Here is an 18,720-nt window from a genome sequence, read left to right as displayed (position 1 = left end):
AGGATGTACATGTGCACACACATGACAGTAATTAGTAGGAATCCACCATGAAGAACCACTCCCCATCTTTAATCACAGTGCCCTTGCGATCCCAGTACTTTACAGGGACATGAAGTGTGAACTGTGTTTTGTATTCTTTTCAGTGATTGAAAAACAATGCTTAGAGTATATGAATGTCCATTATGTTTTTGAAGAAAGGTATCTTTTTTTCCATTTTGTTTGTAATTAATAGAAGGATTATATTATATTCACCAGATAGAAGGTATATTACTTCACATACATTGATACCCTTTTTCAAGTCTTGGTCCCCATTTCCCTCCCGCCAGCCCTGTCCCATCTTGTTTTTCCCCCTTCCCTATCCGATTTTAAATAACCAAATATGCATATATAGTATATATCAGATAACAAGGTAAAATACTGTAACAATATGAGATAGCCAAGGGACAGCAAAAGAGATGAGAGATAACATAGTACATTAAGGCCAACACTCACTCATTATATGGCTAAAAGGCATCTTTTCTTATTTTTTTTTTTTTTGCCAGTCCTGGGCTTAGGCTCAGGGCCTGAGCACTGTCATTGGTTTTCTCCAGGCTAGAGCTCCACCACTTGAGCCACAGCACCACTTCCGGCTTTTCTATGCATGTGGTACTGAGGAATCAAATCTAGGTCTTCATACATGCTAGGCAAGCACTCTACCACTAGACCAAACTCCCAGCCCCAATCTTTTCTTTTTTAATTCCATGGTTTTACCCCTTGTCATGATTCCTTCAATCATACTTCTTTGTTGTTTAAAAAACATTGTTATTATATACAAAGTCATTACAGTTACATTTGGACAATGTCACTCCTTTCCTTGCCTAATTTTTAATATATGTATATATTTATTGCTATTATAAAGGTGATGTAAAGAGGGGTTACAGTTACATAAGTTATGTAAGTAGCACATTTCCTTCTTTTCCTCCTCCTCCTCCTCCTCTTCCTCCTCCTCCTCTTCCTCCTCCTCCTCTTTCTCCTCCTCCTCCTCCTTCTTTTTCTGAACTCCATGGCCTGGGAGCTGTCCCTGAGCTCTTTTTGCACAAGATTGGCACTCTACTACTTTGAGCCACTACTCTTCTTCTCATATTGAAGTGATTAAGTGTTTTGGGGTGGTTAAGAGTCTCATGGGAACTTTTCTGCCCAGGCTGGCGGCACACCATGATCCTCAGATCTCAGCCTCCTGATTAGCTAGGATTACATGTGTGAGCCACCAAACCCAGCTTTTTGAACAGTGTCACTCCTTCCCCTTATCTCTCCAAGCTCTTTCCCCCCCATCCCCACCCACAAGTTGCCAACTAAACTTCTCCCCCCAAAAATGGAAAGCCCAGTTTAAGTACACTGTCACTCCACTGCTAGGTTGCCCTTTGTGCATAATGCTGGAATCAGAGTTCTGTCCCCTGCAACGAGCTCTCTTTTGCAGCTTCCTACCAATTTATGTCTTATTTCCTCTGTGAATTTTCTTCACCAAGCTCCCTGAAACCAAGCCCTTCTGCTCTACCACTCACTTTTCTGTTATCCTCTTCAATTTTCCTTTCTGTGCACTTAGAGCTACTTAACAGGACTGTGTACATCTCCTTATTTAATGTCTGGTTTCCATGTGAGAATGGAAACTACTTGAGGATGAAGATTTTGTGTTCCTTTCCCGAGCCTGTGTTCAATAAATACTCATGCATAAATGCCTGTCAGGCATTAGGAAGGTCAGATACTTCTTTGATTTTTTTGTGTATACCCCAGAAGATGGGGAGGCATATGTTTCATGCCTCTCCACCCCTTTGGTTGGTAGAAGCTCAATGATTTCACATCTACCACTACCAGGAATCCTATGTGATAAAGCCTTAAGTACAACTTTCTTGACTATCCAACAACATTAAAGAATCCATCTGCCACCCCTTTTTACCTCCCCAAATTTCTTACCAAGTTCTGTTTTATAGATAAAGCTCTCCTCACTAAATTATCTCTTCCTTTGGGGACTGGTTCAATTTCTGCCTAGTAATTTGTCTTCATGATTAAGGTACAGGGTCTGCCCTATTCCCCCAAGAGGGGTTCTGGGAGCCAAAATTTGGAGAATGTATTCCCTTGCTGTCTTGACGTCAGTTTATTTACTTGAGCTCAGAACAAACCTGCTGCCTGACGTATCTCAGGGTCAGCCTGAACAGCCAATTTCGAGTTGAGGAATTATCTTATTGCCCTGACTACCTCTCAGCAGAGAAGCCACTTTGTACAAACAGCCTGCTCTCCACCCACAACCCCTTCACCTCATTCCTCTTTCCTGTGCCGTCATCCTTTGTATCAGATCACCCTGCATCATCCCCACTTCTCCTTTTGATTTAACAAATGCTGTTATTTTTTCATGAATAATGGAGACGTGAGTCTAGATATGAGTTATGTTCAGAAGATTGTCTGCCATTCTCGAGATTGTTGAAAGGTGGGAAAGGAACGTTGTTCTTGAGAAGTTCTTGATTTTGTAGATGTAATAAGAAATAGAGCTGTGTTCTGCACTTGCCACAAGATCACATCTGCCTTCGTTTCAGGCTTCTGTCTACATTTACAATCAGTTTTTTCTTCTGCTCCTAGTTCAGGATTAAATATCTTCTCAACAGGTCATCCTTTTTGATGTTCACTATCTTTGAGCAAGTTACTTGGCTTCTGTCAAACATCCTTTGTCTTGAAGGTATGTTTCTTGCACAGTTTTCATAGGGTAGTGTGTAATTTTACCTGTACACACATGTCATTACAAATTTCCTTGTCACCAGTTGTTTACAATGGTCATTTGAGGGGGAAACAGAAAGGCAGCAATAGTAAATGTGAGAATGAATCATGTTTATATGGTAATTTCTTGGTAGTTTATTTAGCTAGTCAAAAAAGAAAGAAAGAAAGAACAAAGAAATGCCCTCAAATTGTTGCCTTGTGAGTAAGTGAGAGAGTTAGAGGTATAAGACAAAAAGAGTTATAGGTGTGCTTGAGTTTAGCAAAAATATTGTACCTTTGTTGTTGTTTATAACCAAGCTGAGGGTTTGCAGGTATAGTTGAGGTGGCACTGTGCCAGCTAATGAACGAAAGAGTTAGATTCCAAGTTGGAGTCCAGGTCAGTAGTGGAAAGGGTGAATCAACCAAGCTGAAGGTAGAGATGCCATAACGATATGAAGTGAGATCCTTATCTCTTATTTGTCAGAAAGTTTTCACATTTAAACACATCATGTTCTCTTAGCAATATGAAAGCTGGATTTTGTATGCACGTGTCATTTGTGATTGAATTCTCTACCCATCATGGTGACTTCTGTGGATACAATGAGCATCCATTGATCCTCATCCCTTTAATGGTACTGTGTTTATTAATGAGCTCCTTCTGTTTTATTTATTGACACATTTAGAGCTGAGACAGCTCCCTGGGCACATTTCTCATCCAAAATCACAATCAATGGCAGAAACAAAATTCAGCTGGACAGACAGCTACATGGCCACAGAATCCCCTCATGTTTGTTATGTTTGTTCATTTGTTTTGTAGGTCATTGGACTTGAGCTCTTCAGCTCAAGGCTAGTGCTCTACCACTTGAGCCACAGCTTCTGGTTTTCTGGCAGTTAACTGAAGACAATAGTCTCATGGACTTTTGTGCCCTGGCTGGCTTTGAACCATGATCCTCAGATCTCAGCCTCCTGAATAACTTGGATTGTAGGCATGAGCCACTGGCACCCAGCTCCCTCATGTTTTAAAATATCTGTTCAGTTGCCTTTTTTTTAACAGTTAGGAATGACTTTGGCATCATGAGAATAGAACAATATTTAATATTAGATGGGGAGAAACTCACAGCTATAGTTTTCTGGAAAGGCAAGTCATTGAAAACAAAATCAAACTGAACTGCAGTTCCCAGGAGAATTGTCTCTATAGGGAACAATAAAAAACTTCAATCAACACACATAATGAAATATGAAAATATAACAAAATAAGAACTTAGGATGAGAGAAGACAATGGTTCTTCTAAGAAGAAATCCTGAAGAATATCCACGACCTCCTTTAAAAAAAAAAACAAATCAAGATGACATCCCCAAAGTGTGTAAAGTCCAAAAATTCATCTGCTACTGATCTTGAGAGAAGCTGAACACTTTTTAGGATATGTTTGATCTGGCTCGGAGTTTGGAGTCCTGTCCAGTTCCCTTTCCTCTTCTGGACACAAATAATATTTCCTTGAGGAATCTGTGTTCTTAGGAGATATATTCTATTTGTAATTTGATTAGTGAACTGAGGGCATTTGGGCTGTGTGTAATGTACCCTCAATACTGCAACCAAATTCTGAGACCTTCTTTCTTGGTGTGTGTAAAGTAAAGCTTGAGGGTTGATCATTCTGGCTTTGCATACAGTCTCCAAACTTTCTGCCCTGCATTGTAAACTGAATATTGTTCTTCCAATAACATTGCCTGATTCTTCTGCATGTGTTGTGATTAATGCACTGAGGCTACATGGTTCCAGTTTTCAAAAACATTATTTTTCTTCAAGATTGCATACTCCTTGGTGGTCTGTGCCTTTTCTTTGTGAAGACAACATAAAATATCCTCTGGTACTGTAGTTTCTCTTGAGGATGAAAATTTTGCCTTAGATCTTCGTGGTAATTTATATCTAAGTATGTCCTCCAGTGGCAGGACATGCTCCAGCTGATATTTCCACTAACGCAAGGGAAAAGGGAGTTGAGGATGTTTTTGTTTCTGTTCTTCTCATTCCTTTTAACCTTCCCTCTTTCTATCACCTTCCTGGACCACCTCTTTCTTACTCTTATTCTATTCTCAAATTTCATTTCATTCCAATTGAAAAGATTACAACATGATGGTGATTTGGATTTCTACACATTTTCCTACATTAATAGCATTTAACACCTCATTGGAGTATATATGTAAAAACATTAAGTAGTGGTTTTATTTGACCAATGACTGTATGTTTGTATGCCAGTGTATGGGTAAGGCATATTCCTGTTGCAAACACGACATCATAAAATTTTCATTGTTCATGTTTGGCTGGAGGTAGTTTATTTATGATGCTCAAATATGCTGCACACACTTTGACTATTTATTCTGGATCTGTTTCTGTGTCTGGTGCAGCTGAAGAATAAGCAATATGAGCCAAGTAGGGAAACATCATGAAAAATCTTGAATCCAGCCACAAGTCATTGAAAAAAAATACTATAATAAAACTTGGACAAAAGAATGTGACCACGGGGTGAGGTAAAATGAGAAGAATGCAGACAAGGCCATCTCTCCACAGCATTTCTTTTTGCTGGAAACTCGGGGGCAGGAGGGAGAAGCTGTTCCTGATGCGTCCCAGCACCAGTGTATCAGTGCATTCAAACTTAGGGCGAAAATTCACCCATGATTTCAAATGTAGGAGATATTTTTTGAAAGGCCCAATAATTGCACTTCTAGTCACAGATTCAAAAAAGTTGAAGCTAGAAGTTCCCAAGATATTTTTGTACATGAGTAGCATTATTCACAACAGATAATATGTGGGAAAAAAACCAGATGTACATCAACAGATGAATGGATTTTTTCCCTCAGTATGTGGTACCGAGGAATTGAACCCAGGTCTTGAACACTAGGTCAAACTCCCAGCCCAATGAATTTTTTTCCCATTCCTGGGCTTGAACTCAGGGCCTGGGCACTGTCCTTGGACACTTTTTGCTCAAGGCTAGTGCTCTACCACTTGAGGCATAGCACCACTTCTAGCTTTTTCCATGTATGTGATACCAAGGAATCAAACTCGGGTTATGGGGCATGCTAGGCAAACACACTCTACCACTAAGCCAAACTCCCTGCCCAGCCAATGGATTTTTTTAAATGAATAACAAGAAAGAAAATCAGCTGTATGGTAGCTACTCATAAGGCTGAGTTCTGAGAATCAAGGTTCACAGCCAACCTCAAGAGAAAAGTACATGAGACTCCTATATCCAATCAGCTACTCAGAAAAAGCTGGAAGTGGCACTGTGGTTCAAGTGGTAGAGTGCTAGTTATGAGCAAGAGAAGCTCAGGGACAATGCCTAGCCCCAATTTCAAGCTCCAGGACTGGCACAAAATGAAAAAAAAATGAAAATAAGGTAATCCTATCACAAGCTACACTATGGTTTAACTTTGAAGACATGACACTAAGTGAAAGACAAATACCACATGACTTAACTTGATGAGGAATTGAATGCATAGAAAAAGTAGATCAGGGGTTCCCTATAGGAGGGGAATAAAGAGACAATAAACAGTTGTGACATAGTTAGAGATTTTCATCATTTAAGATGAAAAGGGGAATGCATAGAGTTAACAATGCTGTATTCCATATATGAACTTCTAGAAGGGTACATTTTTGTTATATGATTTTTAGGCTCAATAAAAGATTCCTTTTTTATTGTTAATAATAGTAAGTCCAGAAAGTTTATCAACATAAAAATGGCTATGGTTCTACCATACCATAACATCTATCTATCTGTCTCTCGGTCTGTCTGTCCATATGTCTGTTTGTCTCTGTGTTTTTCTACCTACCTGCCTACCTATCTACCTACCTACCTACCCATCTACCTACCTATCTACCTAGTATCGTCTGTCTATATTATGTTGGTCCTAGGGCTTGAACTTGATCTAAGCGCCACTGTCCTGAGTTGTTATTTTTGGGGTTTTGTTTTTGTTGATCAAGGTAGGTATGTACTACTGGCACCTGGCAGATAGTTTCATGTAAAACCAAGTAGGCCAAGATGTATAAACTGTCCATAATGTACTATAGAGAGGTCTACTGAAATATCTTCATGAGACATAGAGAAACGTCTAAGGGAGAGTCTATTTCTTGGGAGTTACATGGCAACTCTCCCAAACCAAACTAAACTCATCTTTACATGACTTTTGAAGGAAGCATTTTGAACACTAAGGTTTGGTTTTCTAGTGCCTCCATCCTATTTTCCTTTCTGTTGACCTTTTCCTCCTCATATCTTCTCTGTGGTGTGTAGTGATATGGCTGTCTTACTAAGGTTACTAAGAGTTACTAAGGTTATTCATTAGTATGAAGGATCCAATCACATCTCACACATTATCAGACACAGTAAAGAGGGATTCTTATCTCGGGCAGATTTTTTTGAGACTGTACAGATATTATAATAATTTGGGAACTGTACTGAGTAATATTTGATTTCTCTTGTGAAGGTGATTTTAAATTTAATCTTCTTTCTTAGTGAGACAATAATGAAACAAAAGTTGAGAAGCATTGCCCTTGCTGAAAGGTAATGTTCTTTAGCCCTAACTAAAAGTGAACTGGATTTGGGCCAAGAAAATGATCTGATTACAATATTAGATAATAGCTCATCTCCTAAGATGTGCCAGTAGACATGCTGTACTGTGATTGTGTATGAAATGCAATGGATGCAAGTGGATGCTGCCTTGCTTTTCTTATCTGTGTAAAACTGTAGTGAAAACTTGTGTCATCCAAAACTTGTGTCTAGAAAGATACAAACCAGCTTACAGTGACAGCTTACTTTGGACTTAGACCTGCAGTGGCATTGTGACAGCCACTTGGGGAGGACTGCAATGCCTCGTATTTATTCATCACGCTAACAATGTTTAGTGTTAGCTGTTGATTGAACAGTTGGCTCAATGAGATAAGTCTCATTTGAAGCAGGGCTGTCACTAGGGCACAGTGCCTAGCGTACAATTAATTAAGGAAAGGAAATACAACAAGCCCTTGGTCTTTCTCTACATAGGCTCACTCTAGCCTTGTTTCCCATTTTACCAGGAGTCCTGTTTTCAAGCTTTAGTGAAGATGTACACAGGTGATTTTCTCCAAGTGATAGGATCACATAATCATGGGAACATAGAATTTAACATTCTGAGTAAATTCCTTGTTTCCTTGCCTTTGCTTGATGTGGACTGCCTCAGTGTGGTTTTCATTTCTGTGTTGTAGATCACGACAGACCTAAGGCAGCGGTGCACGGACAATCACACTGGGACATCAGCGTCAGCCCCAATGGCGGCTGGCATAATTGCACTAGCCCTGGAAGCCAAGTAAGCCTGATCTCCTTATATCTCCACTGGTGACACCCCCCCATCTCCTCACTGCCCCTTGTCTTCTATAGAGTTCCTAGCATAAAGGCCCCAGAAGATACACTTCCCAATGTCACCCCTAAAACATCAAACTGGGCATGCTGGTACATTTCTATACTCAGAACTTGGGATATGGAGACAGAGGGATCTTGAATTCTATGCCATCTTGAGCCACATCATAAGACCCTGCCTCAAACGCACACAGACACACACACACACACACACACACACACACACACACACACACACACTTCTCTATATTAAAAAGATAAGCTTTTGGTTTTTCGATGCTTAAAAAATTCAAGTTGTGTAATTATTTTATTATGGAGTCATAGTATGAACATGCCAGTTGGCTGCAGAAATCATGTCTTTGTCTTGAGATTTTTTTTTTATTCTAGTCTAGGAACGTTTTTGTGAGTCTCCAAGACGTTAGGTCAGCCCATTTCAGACCACTTTTTATATAGTATTGTGAGACTGCTCAGATTCCATGGCAACAGCACTGTCACACACTGACTCTAGAGGACAGAATTGGTGGCAAGGTAGCCCAGGGGAGAGGATGACCCACTTATCTCAAAACCTATTTCTATGTCTGAGAGATCTGTTCATATTCCACTCTAGATCTCTCTATACTGTCTCATGATCTAGGGATTGTAACATCAAAGAGGTTTCCTGATGCCATTCACTAATCCAAAGTCTACTAACTTACCTCACAAGTCACATGTGCTCTCAAGAAACACGCAGTCTTTGGGTGGGATTGTAACCTCCTGGTAGACTGCTTGCCTGGCATGAAGGAAGCTATGGCTTTGATTCCTAGGTACCACATACACAGAAAAAGTCCAAAGTGGTGCTGTGGCTCAAGTGGTAGAGAGCTAGCCTTGAGAAATTCCAAGGACAGTGCCCAGGCCTTGAGTTCAAGCACCAGGATGGCAAAAAATAAAAGAAGAAAGAAAAGAAAAGAAACACAAGATCAGCCCCAGCCAAAAGAGAATTCTTTTTTTTCTTCAAAGATCTTACAGATATTACAATGATAAGGCTTTCTTCATTTTCTTTCTTTCTCAATGGCTAATATGCCATTGTGATTTGAAAAACTAATATAGATCTAAATTCTCTTATCCTCAATTTCAAAACTCAAAATGCCCAGAAAATTATATGCTGTTTTTCAAATGTAGCATTTGATGACAAATCTGTCTTGCACTAATTTAAGATGATTTTCATTCTTTCCTTACTCAATTTATTCTGAAAATTCCTATTTCTGCTGCAGAAATCCTCATGTATGTAATTATAAGATGCTGACTCAGACCCCAATGAAGGCCTTGTGTAATATACATTAGAAACGTCATCTCTGGAAAGTATTTTGAGTTCCAAACACATGTGGATCATGGTTTATAGAAGAGGGTTGGAAAGCCTGTTCTTGGAGGCTCTCCCTGCAAGATCATCCTAGGAAAAAAGGGTTAGAGTGATGACCTTAATGTTTTCAAAAATACAAAAAAAATGGACTCATCTAGTCGCACCATGAACTAGAGTAATATCAAATGATGAGGAAGGATGAAGACTGAGCTAAGGTATTACAGGAAGAACCCCATGTCCTCATTCCCACCATACAGAAGTCTCTCGACACATGTAGATGTGTCTACATATGTTGATAAAGAGTCACATTAAGGACTGGATACAAAATGGGTAGAGTGCATTGCTGAGTCTCTAAGGGTTTAGACTGGAACAAGGAACAGAACACAGGCTCCCGATGTTGTACCATATCTTTGGGTGGCCTCTCGACTAAGCCTCATCACTGGGAGACCATGCACATTTGCATTTCTTTCTCTTTGACAAGATGTACTATGCAGTTATTTAAGATATATAGTTGTTAAGGTGTTAAAGGTTTGGGTTTAGCAAGGATCTGGCACCCTATGAAATTTTCACTTTACCACTTTTCGCTGGAGTGTTCTGGCAGCTGAAATCTCAGTTTAAGTGTCTGTGTTTTTAATTTGGTGGACTCTAAATAGAACTTTTGGAAAAGCTTGTTTTCTTTCTGACATTCTAGGTGGTTGTTCTGGAATATTTTCCTTCCCATGAAATACTATAGGAAAATAAGAATCAAGAATTCCTCCATCACCTTATCTTCCACATAAAGACTGTGGTCACTTAGCATTTCCTACCATTTTTATTAGCCTATATTAGTTGCACACAGGGTTTTCTCTGTAATGTTATATTATATATGTGCATCTATATCTTAACTAATTGCTAGTATAGACTTTAGTGGTACTTAGTTCATTGAAATATTACTGTAACTCTTATTTTCAATCATAGTTTCTTTTAAGCTGAAATACAAATTTCTTCCATTAGGTTCCAGAAAGTCATTCAATGCAGGGGCTGGTTAACTCATTGGAAGACTGCAACAGTTTTCTTTTGTATGTTGAGAATTTTCAAAGAAAAATTATTTATTTTGGCTCAAACTTTGATGGGTAGAAGTTAACTTGTATTCCCCAAATACAGGTTACATTCCTGGAAACTGTACTATATTTTAACATTTAACATTTTAGCAGTGAAGTTTAGTCAGGGGTCTAAAATGGTCAACAATATAATAAAATGAAAAAGAATAATCCTTTCTTTGTAACACCACTGGTTTGACCTACAGGCCAATCTCTGCCTGCAAGTGAAGCTGAAAATTACAGGAAAAGGGTCTGTGTATTAAAGAAGTCGGTCAGGCATTGATATTAAACCAGCAGTAAAATAAACTGTGGCTTCAGGGGAAATTATCTAAAAGGGAGAAATTGTAGAGAGGACCTCAAATCATAGTGCATGAAGCTTGCAATGGCTAAGCCTTGCACAAGACTTTTGCCTATTTACCCAGTTCCACGCATTGCAATCTTCACCCCTGTTGCTTCTCAATAACACTTGAACCTTGATATTTTGATATATAGTCAGATCTGTGAGATACTCTTTTGGAAAGAGAGTTGAGAGAAAGCTCCACCACCAGACAGAATTACCACTCAGGACACTATCTCCTTTCTTCAAAGGAGCAGGGCTGCCCACATTAAGGTTTACTGAGTAACTAGACATACAGAGCCTCAGGTCAGAAAACTGCAAACAGAACTGGCTAAGTCCTTAATAAGCTGCATGCTCCAGCTATTCCGGCACAGCAAGGAGAAATGTGTTTTGTTTTTCTGAATGCACCAGGTTGTAGATCGCAGTCATGCTGGCCTCAGGGGAAGGTGCTATATTCTAAACCCTTCCCCGACCTGAGCCTGTTTTCTTCCACTCCCTAAGTGCCTGCCTACATGACAGCTTTGCTGCATCAGTGGGAAAAGTCATCTCACAGATGCTGTTGTTACTAGTGTTCTGCCTGGCATTCCTAATCCTGCTCAGTAAACTAAGGGTAAAGCAAATAAGAACAAAACAGAATCAGATAAGCTCAAAATGGCCAGACTTTAATAATTGTTTGATCATGAAATAACTTCCATGGCAGCCTCTTTCTACTGGTAAGAGTCAACATTGCAGCAATCTCCACTCTCATACAACCCCTACTCCCGCCCCCTACCCCTGTTCTTTGGTGAAAATAGAGTTGGTCTTTGCATTCATGGGCTCTACATTCTTTATTTCGACCAACCACAGTCGAAAATATTTGAGAAAGCAACTTCAACTGTACTAAATATATACATACTTCTATCATTCTCTAAAAATATAGAATAGCAGTACTGACAGATATAACATTTACAATATATGAAGAATTGTAATAAATCTAGAGTTGGTTTAAAGGGTACATAGGGTTTTTTTTTGTAAGTGCTGTGCTATTTTATAGAAGGAATTTGAGTTAGTTATTTTTGCATAGCTGTGACCAAATACCTGACAGATAAATGAGAAAATATTCTTTTGGTTCATAGTTTTAGAAGGTTTGGGGCATGCCACTTGGGAATCTGCTGCTTGAGCAACAAATTACAATGTCTCAATATTGTGGCAAAGAAGAGCTATTTACCTCATGACAGACAGGAAGCAGAAAGGGATCATAGGACACAAAAGACCTCCTCCCCAGGACTTTATCTCTCCAACCAGCCCAACCTTTCAGCTTTCTATACTCCCCAAGTAATGCCATCATAATATCAATCCATCAAGGGATTAAGCCACTGATTAGGTTAGAGCCTTCAAATTACAATCTCTTCCCCAAAATTCAGCCATCCACCCCAACACATGAGGCTAGACGAAACAATCTGTATTTCAATACATCATAACATAGCTTGAAGATCCATTGATTTGGGCATTTGTCCTAAAACATTCCTTCCTAGATATTAAAGAATGACTATCTTTTTTTTTTCATGTCCCCAAACTGGAATGAATCTCAGTTCCTTCCTATACCATTCCATCCCTTATCTGCCATTTTTGGGGGTAGAGGGGATGGATGTTCTCAAGTTCTGTAGCTAACAGGTTAGTCATACATATAGTTTCTCTACTAGGTTAATCTATTTTCTTCTGTTCCATTATAACCATAAATAATATGAAAGTAAAGAAAATAACTGTCATCTTAAAAAGGAGATGGGATAAAATATATTTTCCTTTGAATAACTTCAGAATGTATTAGCTCACAAGACCTAAAATTTCCAGTTGTTTGCTTTCATTTAATTTTAAATAATTTAATTTAGTTTGAAATAACGTCATGGTGTTTTAGTTAAGTCACTAATGAGCATGTAACTGAGGATTGCAAGGGATTTGATTGCTTTGTGGGCAATAGTGATTTAAAATGATGTCCTTATATGATGAAGCTCAGCGACTTCATATAAAATGAGTACACTAGGAAGCAGGTTTCTTACAGGAATAAGAAAGGGGAGATGACTATACTCATGTTGGGTAAACAGACCAGGAGAGTGCAGTCACATTTATACAGTGTTTGTACAGAGAGTCTAGTATTATAGCAGTAGTTCTCCAGATCTTTAGGAAAGAAGGTAAGGGCAGAAGAGGAGAAGATGCAAACGGCAAATCATCCTTCACATAAAATGTTTTGTAAAGTGGAAATAACCACATACACAGAAGAAGGCAGAAGTGGTACTACTGCTCAAGTGGTAGAGTGCTAGCCTTGAGAAAGCTCAAGGACAGTGCCCAGGCCCTCAGTTCAAACCTCAGGACTGGCAAAAAAAAAGCTGAAAAAACTGACATTTACAAATTTAGAGTGTTTGGGTTAATAATAACACACCTTTGGAAAATCTTCCTAACTTCAGTCTGCAAATATTAGTAAAGAAAAGCCTTTTATAAAGAGTGTTTGCTATGTTGAAACAGCAACATTAAATTGAAGTTCACCAAAGATAATTTTTCCCTTAAATTGCAAAGGCTCTTTTTGAACAATTGAAGAGTATTCGTTCAGCAACAAGGAAACAGTACTCTATACCATAAATGATAAGTAAAAGAGACTGAGTCAGGTAGAACTTCTGAACTTGTTGAGGACATAGAAGATAGGGGCAACATTCCATAAATTGGTGAGTCAAAAGCTTCAAAGCCTATTCCTCAAATTTCATTTCTAAGGCATCTAAAGGAATTCATCTTACAATGAGAAAACCCAGCAATGTATTGAGATTACAATTCAGAAAATAAAAGAACTAAGGTGATAGCTATTATTATAACTATATACTAAAAATAAGCTTCATAATATGAATCAGTACTGCCCCTTGTATCTTATATACTCATGCACAACCCATGAGCACACACACACACTCACACACACAATAGCACACAACACAAAACATATTTCCATACAAGTTCATCTTTCTTTATGCCCTGTTCCTTCTTATTTGTCTTATTACCACTTATATATAGAATATGACATATGAGCACACATAAACATGTAGGATATGTAGAAACAAATTCTGTATCATCTTGATAATTTTATTATACTAGAGATATTTTCATATCTATTATCCAAATGAGACCTGAAATTCTAGTGAATAAGAATTGTGTCTTAAAATCTTTCTATGTACAAATATAAAAAACATTGTTGAACACCAGAAAAACTTAAGGTGTATTGGTATATACTAAATAAATTATGTAGAGTAAATAAGTATTAAAATATTTGTTTTAAAAGTCTCTTGCTGTCAAAGGATCTCATAATCTAGTTAGGCAAGCAAAGGTTCACTAGCAGATATGAATTGTTTACAACAGGCAATGAAATAATCTTGAAGGTGATAGAGGGTTCAAGACCTAATTGAATGTAGAAATGATAATTCAATGAGAACAGAGTTCCTCTCATGCCTTGGAATACTTTCTCATACATAAAATGTTTTTTAACAAAGTCATTTTATTTATTTTTTATTTTTATTTTTAGGACCAAAATGAAGCTTTATTTTTAGTTTATTTTTAATTTTATTATCAAGGTGATATACAGATGGGTTACAGCTACATAGGTAAGGTAATGAGCACATTTTTTTCATTTTATTTTTATTATTGAGGTAATGTATAGAGGGGTTTTAGTTGCATTCACTAGATAGTAGGTGCATTGCTTCTCACAAATTGATACCCCTTCTTATGTAGATCCTTTCATTTAGTCTCATCCTATATGACCTTACGTATCTAGGTTTTCTGCTATTCTAATCCTCTGCTAGGAGAGTCTTAGATGTGTACTATTTACCCACCAGATAGAATAGCCATGATCAAGAAATTTAATAACAACAGATGCTGGTGGGGATGTGGCCAGGAGGGATCACTACTACACTGTTGGTGGGAGTGTAAACTCGTTCAACCACTCTGGAAAGCAGTAAGGCGACTCCTCAAAAGAATGAACATAGAACTCCTGTATGACCCAGCAATTCCACTCCTTGGCATTTACCCAAATGTCCAGAAACAAGGTCATACTAAAGCCACTAGCACAGTGATGTTCATTGCAGCACTATTTACCATAGCAAAGATATGGAACCAACCCATAGTAGATGCTGCTCAGTAGATGATTGGATCAACAAGATGTGGTATTTATACACAATGGAATTCTATGCTGCCATCAGAAAGAATGACATTGCCACATTTGTAAGGAAATGGAAAGACTTGAAAAAATCATATTAAATGAAGTAAGCCAGACCTAAAGGAACATAGGCTCGATGGTTTCCCTCATTTGTAACAAAGTCATTTTATAGCCAACATTTGACTAATCTTTCTACTGAACCCTTTCTCCACAGGAACACTGAGATGTTAAGACACTTTCTCAGTGTAGTGTATATAAATTATTTTTTGCTTTTCAAGTCCTTAGTTGTTATTTGCTACTAACTTTCTCCTTTTTCTCCCTAACTAAGCTCTTTCCTCTTTCATTCAATTAGGTAAAATAAAGACTTAGTGGCATTTCCTCTCTATACTTCAAAAAGAGGTATCTCTATGTTTTATCGTAATGGGAAGAGACCATACATGGAAATATCTAAGCATAAAACATTTGTGTTGCATAAAGCATAATTCACATCACATGCTCTTGAGGTTTTTTCCTTTCTTTTCTTGGAAGGCTTTTCTTTCCATTTTTTTTTTTTTATTTTTAGTACTCAAACTTCTTTGGTGCCAGTGGCTCCCACCTGTAATATTAACTATCCAGGAGGTCTGAAGATTCTGGTTCATAGCCAGACAGGGCAAGAAAGTCTGTGACTCTTTCCTTCCATTAATCAGGAGAAAGCTTGGTATAGAGATGTGGCTCAACTGGTAAAGCAGGAAAGCCAAGCAAAATTGGAAGATTCTGAGTTCAAGCTCTAGTACTAGCACCAAAATAAACAGTAAATAAGTACAGATTAACTGAATTGTCTGAATCTCTTGTAAACCTGAAAAACTCACCTATATTAATCTTCTGCTGTTCTGATAACTTCTGTATAACTTTGCTTCACATTCATCATCATCTGTGTTGTTGATATATACTTCCTGTTCATGGAGATATCACAAAATGCCCCCCAAATACTTGTGTTATTGTTTTTATGAGAAATTCATACCTGAGAGAGTGTAAGGAACATCTGAGATTTCAATCAACTAGCTCTGAATGTAAGTAACTAGTGGGGGTGGAGAGGACTTCAAACTTCTAGATCACAGCACCCTCAAGGAAAACCAAGTAAAAGACTTCCTAGCCTCAAACTTTTCTCAATACCAGAGTCAACTCTTAATACCTGAACCCTGTAAAAGCCTATCTTATCTGCTTTCTTGTTATTTTAATTAAAAGCACATGACATATTCTATCGCAAATTTTTCCCTCAGGCCACCATTCAACTGTATGAAAGTTGCAGTGGGAAGAGAATGCAAATGAAGTGTTTGGTTATGGAGATGAAATTGCAGAGGGTCTATGAGGGGAGCTTATTTCAATTAGAATGTAGAAAGAAATGCCCACATTGCAATGAACACAAGTGTGGGCACCCAGATTCTGCACAATCACATTGTAAAAAAGGAACAGATATCCCACCCACTTTTGCTTTTACATTTTCTTGGGTGTTGTAACATAGTTTGACCTTTGAATGTAGCTCAGATTTGTGGTATGAAAGGCTGGAATATACAGCAGGAGGAAGGTGGACAGAATTACAAGGTAATCAGGCAGGAGAGGTGGAAAGAAACTGTGGTAAAAAGCAGCATGCATTTTTAAGTTGAGGCTGCATGGTAGAGAAGGGATGTACTGTCCTGGATTATCCCTATAGTGAAATAATTGTAACCAGACTTGAGAGCAGTTACCACGGGCCTTCTGCCAGGACTGTGCATGAAAATAGCTTTGTTATGTCTACGTACACACAGACAATACACTCTGTCCTCTAGCACTTTTCAAGTTGAAATTATGTATGAGCCAATTTTCCCTGGACTTCATTTTGTACCTAAGTAATGGTTTCAAGCAGGATGGCTTCCAAAGGTATCCATTATGACTGGAAAAACCCTAGTCAATAGTCTTATTCACCTTGCTATTTAGCTAGTGTTTTTCTATCTCCCTCCCTCTGAGGAAACTGATAAACACAGTAGAGCTTTCAGATACCCCAAACCTGAAAAAGGTTGTCCCTCTGCCCCTTTTCACTTAGACTTTTAAAAACTCATTCACTGAAGATATTATTCTTTTCTTTTGTTGGTGTGTTTAGTTGTTTGTTTGTTTCCTTTGTACCAATGCTGTGGCTCGATCTCAGGGCCTTGAATTCTTCCTTGGTTTCTTTGCTCAATGCTAGCACTATACCCCTGAAACATGACTCCACATCCAGCTTTTTCTGGTCTCTTGGATTTGTATATCAAGTCCTATTGTTCAAGTATTGTGTGTCAAACTTCAGAAATGTCTTAGGTTATTATAAATATCTAATTTGAGCTGGGGAGGCAGATAAATGATGTGGCAAATTAGTTTTAGTGGTTCAGAAGAGATTGAGAGAAATGTCGACAAGGTGATAGAGAGAGATATGTGGGTACTCGATGTGCATTGGACAGGAACAGCCTGTAAGGCAATAAAGTTTCATATGTACCTAGAAGAAAAGGGCAAGGGATTGGGAGGGGGGAAGCAAACTGAGATCTAGTTTCCTTGCTGAATTTGGATGGATATTTTTTGTGCCACTTATTGTCATCAGTGTCTCTTGCTTTTTCCTATGGTGCTTTGGGAATTATAAGAAACATAAAAAGCTGATGGGTCTAGAAGATTTGCCTTAAAATGAGTGAGATTGGGAAAGATGGGGGAGAATGAGAGAATGATCAAAATGTATTGTACTTGTAAATGACATGTTTAATTACAACTCTTTTGTACAATTACTTAATGGTAATACAATACTTTTTAAAAAGAAAATGATTAATAATTTTAAAAATATTTTTTAAAAAACGAAAAGATAATGAGCCAGCACGGTGGCTTACATTGTAATCCTAGCTACTCAGGAGGCTGAGATATGAGGATTACAGTTCAAAGCCAGCCCAGGCACTAAAGACCATGAGACTTCCTTTTTTTTTTTTTTTTGCCAGTCCTGGGCTTGAGCTCAGGGCCTAAGCACTGTCCTTGGGTTTTCTCAAGGCTAGAGCTCTACCACTTGAGCCTCAGCACCACTTCTAGCTTTTTTTCTATGTATGTGGTACCGAGGAATTGAATCCCGGTCTTCATGCACTCTAGGCAAGCACTCTACCACTAGGCCAAACTCCCGCTCCGAGACTTTTTTTTTAAGACCATGAAACTCTTTTCTCCCATTATTCATTAGGAAACCCGAAGTGGTGCTGTGGTTCAAGGGTTAGAGCGATAGCCTTGGGCTAAAGAGCTCAGGGACAGCCAAGGCCCAGAGACGAAACCCTACAATCAACAATTAAAAAAAGAAATGAGATGTAGAGCAAATATCTCATCAAGTATCTCATCTCCCAGCTCCTCAGTAGTTTTAAACCTTCAGCGCCTATCACCTAGATCACGAATGCTATAAATTACTGAGACAATTCATATAATTTTTTTGCCAGTCCTGGGCTTACGCTCAGGGCGTGAGGACTGTCCTTGGATTTTTCTCAAGGCTAGAACTCTACCACTTGAGCCTCAGCACCACTTCTGGCTTTTTCTAAGTATGTGGTACCGAGGAATTGAACCCGGGTCTTTGTGTATGCTAGGCAAGCACTCTACCACTAGGCCAAACTCCCGGCCCCGACAATTCATATTTTTTGAAAAATGAAAGCAAATGAGGAATGGGGATTTATTTGTATTCAAACTTGCATATG

At 38.5% G+C, this 18,720-nt stretch overlaps 1 protein-coding gene across 1 annotated transcript in view; it reads left to right on the top strand.

Annotated features, from left to right (window-relative positions):
* LOC150065030 (proprotein convertase subtilisin/kexin type 5) overlaps positions 1–18,720 on the top strand; it is a 279,024-nt gene that overhangs the window by 181,958 nt on the left and 78,346 nt on the right. The window contains exon 9 of the mRNA XM_090329624.1: positions 7,952–8,052. Within this exon, the coding sequence (XP_090185750.1) occupies positions 7,952–8,052 (101 nt within the window). The remainder of the gene's footprint in view (positions 1–7,951; positions 8,053–18,720) is intronic.

Source organism: Megascapheus bottae, chromosome 3 (assembly GCF_031878675.1).
Source record: "Megascapheus bottae isolate mThoBot1 chromosome 3, mThoBot2.hap1, whole genome shotgun sequence".
Lineage (NCBI taxonomy): Eukaryota > Metazoa > Chordata > Mammalia > Rodentia > Geomyidae > Megascapheus > Megascapheus bottae.
The sequence above is the reverse complement of the archived record's forward strand: the minus strand, read 5'-3'. Positions and strand labels throughout refer to the sequence as shown.